Below are 12,527 nucleotides of genomic sequence, written 5' to 3'. Positions count from 1 at the left end.
TAGTGGTCAGAGTCAGCCGATGGCCGATGTGACCTGCCGATTTTTAGGGCCGATATGCTATCGTATTATACTTATTTGGCATGCTTAAAATCATACTAGTAAGAGGAGGCACAACAGTTGTAAACTTCACACAATTTATTGAAAATAAGGTTAGCATTTTATAGTGACTTTAATGTTACTATATCACTATATGTTAATAAAAAAAATATTAATTTTATTTAGATTGTATTATCCATAACATTTTATTCTATTCATTATATAACATATGTTCTATATACACTATATATTCATGTTTATAGTAGAAATATTATGTTGGCTATTATATAAAATTTACTGTAGGGGCCTACTAATTAACAAATGTATGACTTGTTGCAGTCTGTTAGTCTATTAATTATTCATTTTAATATGTTTAACAGAGTGCAAGAAGACTTCCATAATGTGACAACTTTAGATAGTTACTCCAAAACGGCAAAGCTCATTTCTTCTTCAACTCCATGCAGTTGAAAACGAATGGACATGGGAGGACAATGTTATAAAATGTTCACATTAGGGCTGCAGCTATTATTTTACAAAAATGGGTGACGTTTAAATTAAGAATAAAATTATAAATAATGCAAAAACAGACAGGTGCTGTAATTTAAATATAGCTTTATCTGTTTTTTTTTCTTCTTCAAATGAGCTCCTTAGCCAGAGAAACGCGTCTCATCAGCTGTACTGGAGGTTCGGTGCGTGAGCGGAAAATGAGTTGAGAAAGCTGAAGAGCGCGGACTTTATAGGTTCAGGATAAAATGAGCTTTTATCAGAAAAGTCTGGAGGGGGTTCTAAAGTAGAACCCGACAAAACAGAAAATTCTGCTCATCGTTTCATTTAATATCTAACAGCGCAAACCGCTTTAAACGGGTGAGTTTTACAGCAGAACAGCAGGAGGCGGCATGATTTAATGTCTGTTTGTAGTGAAGGAAAAAGAGATGTTTTATTTTAACTCCATTATTTTAGAAACTATTTGTTTTATTAATTCGTTTACAATAAAGCTTATTTATATACAGTGTTGGGAGTAACGGCGTTAAAACTAACGGCGTTATTAACGCCGTTACTTTTTTTCAGTAACGAGTAATCTAACTAATTACTATGACTGTAACTATAACGCCGTTACCATTTCCGACACCCCGTTACTGCACGTTACTTTAGCAGCTCTATGAACTTTTTTTTTTTATTTCGCTTTGCCCTGGTTAACCCCTCCTCTGTCCGATGAACTTGAGCTTCTGGCCGCTGTGCCTGTGGTTTGGCGTGGTGAAGTGAGGCACAATTGTGACGATTTGCGTGCTCTAATCAATTCAGTGATTGCCGTGGACAACCCAAGTTCCGAATTAAGGACGTTAAGCTCTTTTTAGCTGCTCCGGTTTTTGTGGTGCTGCTGCTTTCTATTTTAGAGCTTAGATTCTCTGCCCGAATCCCACCTGACCTGAGGACCGACCCGAAATCAGGCTCCTATTTTTATTTTATATAAAGGTCTGGTGTGATAATCACAATGTTGCTAAGTAACCAATTATTATTGTTCACTAAAGCGAACGAAATAGCGAAAATTGAAAGTGAAAAACATTTGTGTTAACTGAATCTAATAAAAACGGTAATTAAAAGATACATAACTATCTCGAACTGTATTTTGTGTTTATAAAACTAACTAAAACGAACTGAAATTACTGATAGAATACCCTCATTTTTGTGTTTAATTTATTTATAAGCGCTGTTGTACAGCGGAGTTGTACAGCGGGAGTTGTTGTGCCGAGCGCGCGGCACTCGTGGTCCGTTAGTTCTTGTGTAAAGCGCTCGCGCTAGCAAGCCCACCCTAAAATGAACAGAAAAAATAAAAACAAAATAAAATTAAACTATAATAAAAATGAAAACTGTAATCACGTAGCTCTGGGCGCACGTGAACGCCTCCGCGTTTGACTTGCAGCATTGTGTGTAGCTGTTCTTAAAAATCATTTAAATTAAATAATAGTTCTATGCTTCTATGTTACAGTGTTAATTAACATAATTCTGATTATATTTCGCTCATTCAATCAGCCCGAAAACAGACAGTTTATGGGGCGGATCGGGTCAGGCTCATAATGACAGTTTATGGTTCGGGCTTGGGCAGAACTTGCACGGGCTCCGTCGGATTTTTTGGGCACGATCTAAGCTCTATTCTCTTTTGGTGAAGCTGTTATATTAATACCATTTTAACGGGCATTAAATTGTTGTTTTTGTCCATTATTTTGTTTTATATATACATATTTCTTTTGAGTGTGGCTTGGTTTGTTAAATTTCATCCCCAGACGCGTTTTTCCGCTTTTTTCAGTATTACAAGTTTTAGTAATTTTCTTTGGTTGTGTGGAGAATTTCGTTTTATTTTTTTGAAATTCGTTATATTATATTTTTGTCAACATTTTGGGTTTATTTTCGTTTGTTATTTTTTGTTATTTTTCTAATAATAATAGTAAATGCATAATTGATTTCCTTTTTTTGACGGGCGAATAATAAAAAGTAACGCGATAGTTACTTTTACTGGTAACGTGCCCAACACTGTTTATATATAAGGAGAAGTACAGTCCTCTAATAATCCTGACTAACCAGTAATTATTATTTCAGCGCAGCTGATGCTGCGAATATCCTTAAACAGTTTTAGTCCTGCCCTTTTTCATTTCGTCTAAAATAATTTAAATACTGAAAATATCAAGTGTTAATTTGATTTTATTTACTTAGATTTTCGTTTCTGAAGAAGAGACGTCAGTTATTTTATACTAGAGCTTATAGATAGGGCTTGCCTTGCATAGTCAGGGCGCATTCCAAATGCACTCCTGCCATCAACGCTAAGCATAGTTTCGTTTGGAGAGAAATGCTACAACACCGATGCAGTTGAAATTCTATTATTTTTCAGTAAATGAAGCAACATCACAGATTACTAATCATGAGAGAAAATATAGACTTTGGGACACTGGATTGTAAAAATGGATGCCTTACCCGTTGAAAGTCTTGCTCACTCTTGAAACCTTGCGCTGCGTTCCAAGTAGCTGCCCGCAGATGTGCCGGATTAAAATCGGCGCGGCCAAATAAGAAAATCGGCCGATGCCGATTGATAAAAAAATAACAAAAATCGGCTGATTAAATCGGCTGGCCGATCGATCGGTCGGCCTCTACTCCTTACAGCCTTTTTTAGCAAACCACCCAAAATACCCTTATCCATAATGGCAGCTTATATACAGTATTTCTCTTAAATCTCCCTTAAATCTCCTAAACAACATTTCAAATCAAATTAAGGCATGTAATGTACCTTTCATGGCCTCAGACTTGGCTCCCTCAATGGACTCGCTGATTTTGCTCTTGTCGGCTAGGCGGGCTTTCGTGGCTTTATGGGCCCCCTCCTCCTGCTCCAGGCTCTGCTGCAGCACCTTCAGCTTATATGTCATATCAATTTCCTTATTGCTCTTCTCCTATTGGATACACAATAGGGAAGGAGGTGAGAATGAGGGTTGGAGAAAAAAACGTAATGCATAAAAAAAAGACTTAATGCCAAAAAAAAAAAAGAGCATGTATTTATTTAAAACACATTAAGAACAGGCATATTATTTTTTTTATTTATTTTTTTATTTTTAATAGTCAAGAGTATAAAAAAAAACCCAAACTGCCCATACAGTTATGCCTACGATGTTTTCACTTCAATACGCAATCCACACCCATTCAGGTACAAATACTTTTTACTTTCTTATCCAAACACTTTTACTAACCTCATTAGATTTCCAAACACACATGCTTTACTCAAATACACTGTTAAATAAGCAAAAACTATAACGACTTAAGATTTCACCATATTTGAATAATCACAGTTATCCCTACAAGCTATTTACTCTGGTATCTGGTATTTGATTAATAAGCGACTGTGTGTGAGAATAAAGCCCAGTTACCTTCTCCAGGTCGGTGAGTTTCTCCTGAAGCTGCCTCTTTTCACTCTCAGCTTTAGCCAGAGCCTGTCTCACCTGCTTCACCTCATCCTCCAGACTGGACTGACGCACTAAAAAGTAAGAACAAACAAACAAAAGTGAGTCCTTAGCAGATGGATGGAAGAATAGAAGATATATAGACATGCAGATATGGATACATATACAGAATCAATCATATACTTCTGCACATTGTCCTGTAAAGCTTTAATGCCCTCAATATTAAATTTACCTTTTATTTATTTAGGATAACGGGCGTGCCATATTGTATCGTATGCAATAATATTGTCACAATTTTTACATATCGTGAACAATATTTCCCTCTGAAATATCGTGATATACCACTCACCCCTACTTTTCACATCAGGGTACTACGTTTTTGCTTTCAGCAAATAAAAAATTCCACACTGTTCTCATTTCCCATTATATATCTACTAGAGATTATATCTGTCCAGTATCATTTATTTTACTTATATAGTAAAATCATTAACTTCTATTACAAATATGATAAATATTCTTGTATTTTTTAATATCTCAGCTACAAGTGTGCCATATTATATCATATACCATAATAAAATTTAATTTTCATTTTGCTGCAGTGGTGTATTTTTTTTTAATATTTTTTTTTTAATCAATGTTTTGTCATATCGCCAAGACTATCATTATCGCGATACAATTAACTATTGTGATATTGTTTTAGGGCCATTTTGACCACCCCTATTTAGGATATTTAAACATTTTCAATAATAACTATTCAATATTATATCCCAATTTCTAAAGTAAAAAAAAGATCTTTAAAAATAACATGTAAAAGGTAATTTTGCAGTGTGACTGTGGTTTTACCCTGCAGGTCGGAGATGGTCTCGGAACGCTGTGTATGTTCCCGCGTCTCAGTGTCCAGTGCGGCCTGCAGGCTGATGTAATCTTTCTCCAGCGCCAGTTTGCTGCTCTCCAGCAGACAGCATTTATCCTGCAGCTCCCGCACATGCGTCTCCAGCTGCTGCAGCTGCTTACTGGATTCTGTCTGCGACTTTCGTAGCCGTGTCGCTGCGTCCGATTCAGCGCGTAACAGAGCATTCGCTTCGTCCAGCTGCAGAGAACAGAACAGATCATTTTCAGTACAAAAGCTTGGAGGTGTAGTGATGACAGGTCAGATATTGGACTGTGATGCTGGTTTCATTCACAATATTACTGTAGATCAGCAGCTAATGCTGTGTAAGTGTTTGATTATACATTTTGTTAAAAAAATATAAATACCAGTACTCTCAAAAAAAAACGGTATGATTTTTTCGGAAAAGATGGAAAGTCCATAGAGCTGCTGCAAGTTACTACAGGCCCAGACAGGTGTGCGCTTACCTGTCTCTGCAGCTGGATGTTCTTTTCGTTGGAAATGTGAGAATTCTGGTTTCTCTTCTTCATCTCTTCCAGCTGGTCTCTCAAGCTGTTCACTATAAATCAAACCAAAACACAAAGTGTGGATATACGTGTATGTGAACTGTGTGTGAAGTGTGACAGAAATTAACTGTCAGATCAGTTACCTTCATTTTCGAGGCAGCGTTTACGATCTGCTTCACTCTCTGCCTTTCTGTGGCTCTCCACACTCTTGTGCTGTAGCAGAGCCTTCTCCCTCTCCAGCTGCCGCAGAGAAGACTCCAGAGCCTTCCTACTGTTTATCTGTAAACACACACAGATGTAAGTCAAATTCATACAAAACCATGGCTAAACCATCATATAACATCTATAGCAAATATAATTTAAAATTTCAAGATAAAAATTGTCAATGTGGTCTGTAAAACTAATAATACATCCACCCCCATGCTTTACAGTTGTAAAGATTTCTTTGTTCGTGAAAATGTATTAGTAGGGATGGGGAATGACATAAGCTGTGCAAGTAGCAGAGATGGCCATGTGTTTCCTCTCCTAATCATTTTCAACCAATTTTGCATTTTCTTTGTTAAAAATAGTGATAATCATTGCATTATCTTTAAGAGGTCTACATTACCTTTGAAGAAATATGATGCCCTTATTGTAAGTGTGCAGCAGTGAGGTTACTGAACTCCCATCCCAACAGACTGATTGCTTTGTAAAAACACGTAGTTTTTTTTTCTTCCTTTATTCATTTTTTACTTAAAAAACAAAACATTTATAGAGTTCTTGAGGGGTTGCCTCCTTAAGAGGGGGGATTTTAACCTCTTTCCCTTGTTACTCAGTTCCAATGGAAAATGTGACGCTCCAAAATACGAGGTAGGGTTCCAAACAAGAACTGGCATTGGGCCTAAAACTGACAGTTCCTCTGAACTGCTATATCTTACTAAAAGGCACTAAAAACACACACTGAAAAACACCTGGCTATCTTCTTACAGCCTTCCCCCCTCTTTTGTCCTAATCTTAAGCAAGATATCACATTTGTTTGTTTTTTCAATATTAGAAAAGAAATATTTGGTAAAAGGATGATCAGAGTGTTGCAAGTTACAACAGATTTTGTCTGGTTTTACTAAAGGCACACACACACATATACCCACACCCACACACACGCACCTCTTCTTCGAGTTCTTTGGTGATTTTGTCCAGTCGTCCACTGGTCGTCCTGTACTTGTGCTCCAGTTCATCTTTGGCCTGCATCTCATTATTGAGCTGCTCCTCCAGGCAGTGGAGCTTCTTCTGGATCTGCAACAAATTACATAATTAGCACAGCATTAGCACAGCGCACATTAAAGCACAGTATTTAAACATCATTAGCACAACGCACATTACCTGAGCACAACATTTAACTTTCACAGGACCTGCACAGCATTACCACAGTATTACCAAAGCACTAGCACAGCATTACCACAGAATTACCACAGCACTAGCACAGCATTACCACAGAATTACCACAGCACTAGCACAGCATTACCACAGAATTACCACAGCACTAGCACAGCATTTGCAGACAACTAGCCCATCCTTAACAGACAAATAGCACAACACTAGCACAGCATTAACAGACAATTAGCACAACACTAGCACAGCATTAACAGACAATTAGCACAGCACTAGCAGACAATTTGCATATCCTTAACAGACCATTAGCACAGTACTAGTACAGTATTGACAGACAATTGTCTGTTAATACTGGTCTAGTGTTGTGCTAGTGCTGTGGTAATACTGTGGTAATGTGCACTAGCAGACAATTAGCACATCCTTAAGAGACAATTAGCACAGCACTAGCACAGCATAAGCAGACAGTTAGCACATCCTTATCAAACGATTAGCACAGCATCAGCACAACACTAGCACAGCATTACCACAGTAGTACCACAGCACTAGCACAGTACTACTACAGCATTTGCCGACAATTAGCACATCATTAACAGACAATTAGCACAGCATTAGCAAGACAATTAGCACAATTACCACATTAGCAAACAATTAGCACAACCCTAACAGTCAATTAGCACAACACTAGCTCAGCATTAACAGACAATTAGCACATCCTTAACAGACAATTAGCATAGCACTAGCATTAGCACAATGTCTGCAGCCTACATACAGTAATCAAACACACCTCACACTCACTTAGTTTATTAAGCCAAAATATGTTTACTGTCTGAAGTTTGCTTCTCAAGCTACTAGGGCTGTGTTTTGCCCAGAAAACGGTGATACGATTCATCGGCGTACGATTCAATACTTCACAATATATTGCAATAATGTAAGCAGGGCGATATTTTGCAGTTGTGTAAATTAAATTTTAGAAAAACAACTGTGTAGTTTTGAAAGTGTACTTAATATGAGTAACTGTGCAATCTAATGAATCAAATATTTTTGAAAATTTTGAATATTAATACAGTATTGCAAAACCACATATTGTGATATGATCTATTATATCGATATTTGCTTACACCCCTACAAGCTAAAAGGCTAACACTGCTAATATACAATACAAGCTTGTCTACATCAATTAACATGATGCCCATGCTTAAAACAGCTCACTCTCTCCTCAAACTGCGTGGGGGTGTTTAGTATTCTTGAACAGTCTAAAACATCTGAACAGTCTTGAAAAATCTGTCCAATCCTGCAAAAGTCATAGAAATATAACCCACACACTAAGCCACAGCTAGAGTTCAGTCTTCTCCTTTTTACCCAAATCACACTGCATAACACTGGTTAACACTGAGCTGTGTGCACTCAACAGAGCAGAACAGCCAGGTTTTGGTTGTTGTTGATGATTACAACAACAACCAAAACAGCTCAAGCTGCCTTCTCCTGCAGGAAGGAAGTTAAAGAGGAAAGTGTATACTCACTGCAACACTGTCCTGCAAGACAAAAGACCAGAAAACAGAGGAAATGGTTAGAATACCTTGCAACATTACTAACAACCCTGACACAACATGCCCAAACTGCATGAATTTTACATTTAGAAGCCACAGTTTACAGTTATGTGGTGATAAAGAAGGCATGTTACGATTTTATATTAGTTAATTGAATCAACACTACATTAGTGCCTTTAAAACTCTATTTTAACATAATCATAACTGATTGTAAATGATCAAGTATCAGCTTATAATAAATTAAACTATACATTGTAAAAAATAAAACAATTATTTGATCCCATGCTAATTGTATATCCCCATTACAAACACATGACCAGTCTATAATTTTATGGTAGATTCATTTTATGATTAATATTTTTATTTAAATATGTTACGGTAGACATCTTTTGACAGCATTTTGATCTTGCCCATGGTGGTCAAGAGGTTTGAATGGAAGAGACAAATTCTGTGACAGATGTCTTATAAAATTGCAAGACAGGATTAGAAGTACTTTCTTAAAGGGACAAAATTTATATGTGAGAATCACGGGCCCATAACTGGTCTGTGAGGGTCAGAATTCGTATTTCAAATACATATTTCAATTAATCAAATAAACAAAATTATAAACTTTATTTAATTTGTTTCTAGATTTTCTTTTTATATTCTGTCTCTTTTTGGTGAAATAAAATTTTGGTGAAATAAAAATTCCATAAAAATGACACTGTTCAAATCTTTAAAATGGGGTAAACTTACAAAATCAGAAGTAGCTTAAATCATATATTAATTAATTTTTCAATGTATATTTAATATAGGACAGTTTCAAATTTTTTTGGTCTATTATGCTTGATCTCTTGGAAACTAGGAAGTTTCCCTAGGAATTTTTGGGAACTGAATAAAGTCATACTTATCCTATTAATAAATATTGTGTAAATGTGTATCTCACCTCTCCTTTTGTGGGATGTTCTGCTGAACTGTTGGAAGAGGTCAATAACCTGGAAAAGAACAAGACTACCATCAGTGTCACTCCAATTACAGTTGCTTTGAAAATAATTTGGATAATTCAACTCTTTATCCAGCAAACTGACACATCAGTTTTGGACAATGTTTTGCATAGTCTCTAAATAGTTTGTTTCTCTACTTTACTCCTTCATTGTTTGAAAAGGTCTCAATAAGTCTGGAGCTCTCTCTATATATATATATAAATAACACACACATCTATAAGCTGGCTGGGGCATTCAGGAGAAATCTGGAACTAAACTTTGTTCTTCAGACTAGCTCATGGGATAACAAGAATTTTTAGTTCCTTTTTAATGCATTTATGTGTATCTGCATTTGTTCAAACAATATGTGGTGTTTTTACCAGACACTCTTCTTTCTTTCTGGTGTTGAATAATGTGCTTTTTTTTTTTTTTTTTTACAAAATTATTCCAAGAATTCTTGAAAATGCAGGGGTGTGTGTGGAGAGTGTGCTTGGCCATCTAGGTCTACAGTTAATGAACAGCTAGTGTTCTTACTGGTCTTCTTTGAAGTAAGTAAAGCCAACGAAGGGGAGCTGGTTTCCTACGAAAGCTTTAGGTGTGGGAAACGTCTCCACATCGCCTTTGTCCTCTTCGATCTCATCAAAATTGCTGGTGTCTATGTCGCTGCTCAACTCTGGGACCACCGGGGCTGCCGCTGTAGCGAGACAGAGAAAAAAAAAAAAGTTTTATTAATCAAACACTTCATTGGTTAATATTAATATTAATTAAATTAGCCAGTAGTCAAATACTTGGTTAACTGTCTGGTCACATGAAACAAAAATGGACAAGACAAACAAACAAAAGTTTTAAAACTAAAAGCAAAATAAAATAATATAGAAAAAATGACCAAACGTTTTGGGACAAGATGCCAAGAAGTTCACGCTAGTCTGCTCCAGAAAGTCTTACTTTACTGCCAATACTTCTCTACAGAAAAGCTATTGTTATGTGATCTGAATTAATTCTATACTAAAATATAGTCAGTAAACACTAAACAGAATGCCTTGTTGTAGTTTGGGACTCACTGTCTCTAATTGTGTCGAAGGTCCACTGGTCATTTTTGAAGAAAGGGTGGCTCTTAATCTCCCCCACACCATTCCGACCTAACCGAACCTCCCTAGGGAAGAAAAAAAAAAAAAACATACATTTTACCAGTCTGAGAGCCTCAGAAACATTTACATTTACATTTACATTTATGGTATTTAGCAGACGCCCTTATCCAGAGCGACTTACAACAGTGCTTCAAAGTTACTTAAGATATCCAAAGCTAGTTAACCACAAGTTAACATCCCCAGATAACTCTGTTTAACACTTTTAAGTTACTACATGATTCCTGCATAGTCTGGATAGCTTCAGTATTAATTTACAATGTAGGAAAAAAAAAAAAAAAAAAAACATTGAAGGAGAAGGTGTGTCTAAATTACCCTTTCTAATCAATAATGTGCACGATTGGTTAAAGGGCTTGTGGTAATTACCATAATAACCATTAACCAATGACACATGATAACTTTATCAGGCCTGCTGGAGAGATTTAAAAGGCTGACCTGTCCGTCAGAAAAGCGCAGATGATGTTTTTGGCCTCTTTAGAAATCTCCACATCATCAGGGAAGTTAAGAGAGTTCTTATGGTCCATGATTTTACTGTAGGTCCCCACCAGTGAGTCAGCGTAAAATGGGGTATCACCTGTTGAAGACACACACACACACAAACACATTTCATATGTATAATATATACATATAGGTACTTACAGAATATCTATTGTAAAAAAAAAAGAATGAATATGGTTCTTTCAGGCAGTAAAATTACCTCACTGTGTTTATTAAAACATTTCCTCATGGATGTCTGCAAATTATTTAGTTCTTATATTAACACATGGTTTGTTAAATCAGTGCTAAATGATGTTGTATCAGGTAAGCTGATTATGCTTGGGCCTGGCTAGGTAAGTGTTTTTGGCTTTTGAGCTAAATAATTTTAAACAATTTACTTAATTAATGGGCTTAAAACTAGGAATGTCCCTGGTCTGATCATGTGATCGGGCCCAATGATCATTTTATTGCGCAGATTCTGCTACTCACCCACTAGCATCTCAAAGATGAACACTCCCACAGACCACCAGTCACACTCTCGACCGTAGTAGCCGTCTCCTCCCTGCGACTTTAGCACCTCGGGTGAGATGTAATCGGGCGTTCCCACCGCCGTGTCACAGTGCACCATACCCGTCTGCAAACACACAGTCCAGTTCAGTTCTTGTAATATTTCTGATTGAGTTAGTTCAGTAGTTCTTGCAATAATATGGATTAGAACATTACTCAAATAGAGCTATTCACTGTATGCCAACTTTACCTCTTCACAACTTTATAACTGATGCTCTCAAATACATTAAGAGGCAAAAAAATAAAGTAATTAATTATTGATAAGTTCAGCACAGCTGTTAACTGAAAGCCTGAATTCCAGGTAACTTTACCTCATAAAGCTGACTGAGAAAATCCAGCCAAGATGTGCATCTAAGCAAGAATCTATAATAGAAAACATTTTCTGGTTTGTTTAAAACTTAGTTTACTAAGTTTTTCCTCATAGTTTGGATAATTTTAGTACATTTTAAAATATTGAAAAACATTGTGTAATAACCACTGTAAAAAATCTGAAAGCGTTGATCTATTTTGTCATCAGTAACTTTCCAAGACCCTGATTTTATATAAAACAATAATAGTGTAACAAAATGAAACATCTAATAAAATAATGCACCAACAAATTCTGATAATATAATATCATATAATATAATATAGTAAAGTAAAAACAGGGAAATACTTGCATGTAAATGTGAACCAACATAAATATACAATTATTAATCTTGATTAATCACAGAATATTGTTGTGATTAATACATTTTTTTTAGCGATGACTAAATTTTCCTTTTGTAGGCAGAGAAGTTGTGATATTTAATAAAATAAGGTGCATGTTCACAGTGTAATTATGATGCTGAAGAGATATACTGTGCAGCTAAAAAGTATGATTATTATCTACATTAGATAACGGAGCTCTTATGAAAAACTAAGGAAGAGCCCTTATTTCCCCATTCACCTCTAGGGATGAGTGTGATGCTGTAGCTGTTCACTAGGTGGTGATGTTACACTGACAGAGCAAACTTTACTCACCATAAGAAAAATCTGAGGTTATCAGAAACCACAACGACCATGCATCAGTTTATAGAGGCTTCATTACAGTGGCTTGGTTTACAGTGG

General features: G+C 36.2%; 1 protein-coding gene across 6 annotated transcripts in view; it reads right to left on the bottom strand.

Annotated features, from left to right (window-relative positions):
- rock2a (rho-associated, coiled-coil containing protein kinase 2a) overlaps positions 1–12,527 on the bottom strand; it is a 72,318-nt gene that overhangs the window by 22,227 nt on the left and 37,564 nt on the right. For 5 of the 6 annotated variants that reach the window (XM_007247523.4, XM_049481167.1, XM_015605406.3 and 2 more), the window contains exons 6-17: positions 11,361–11,505; positions 10,830–10,968; positions 10,311–10,402; positions 9,784–9,943; positions 9,213–9,261; positions 8,261–8,272; positions 6,516–6,644; positions 5,516–5,651; positions 5,334–5,425; positions 4,821–5,067; positions 3,945–4,051; positions 3,314–3,473 (exon numbers count right to left, since the gene is read on the bottom strand). In XM_007247523.4, the coding sequence (XP_007247585.2) occupies positions 3,314–3,473; positions 3,945–4,051; positions 4,821–5,067; positions 5,334–5,425; positions 5,516–5,651; positions 6,516–6,644; positions 8,261–8,272; positions 9,213–9,261; positions 9,784–9,943; positions 10,311–10,402; positions 10,830–10,968; positions 11,361–11,505 (1,468 nt within the window). The remainder of the gene's footprint in view (positions 1–3,313; positions 3,474–3,944; positions 4,052–4,820; positions 5,068–5,333; positions 5,426–5,515; positions 5,652–6,515; positions 6,645–8,260; positions 8,273–9,212; positions 9,262–9,783; positions 9,944–10,310; positions 10,403–10,829; positions 10,969–11,360; positions 11,506–12,527) is intronic. The other variant, XM_049481166.1, reaches the window with a different exon arrangement.

The sequence above is a fragment of the Astyanax mexicanus genome, chromosome 7, assembly GCF_023375975.1.
Source record: "Astyanax mexicanus isolate ESR-SI-001 chromosome 7, AstMex3_surface, whole genome shotgun sequence".
Lineage (NCBI taxonomy): Eukaryota > Metazoa > Chordata > Actinopteri > Characiformes > Acestrorhamphidae > Astyanax > Astyanax mexicanus.
This window is presented reverse-complemented; position numbering and strand designations above follow the sequence as displayed.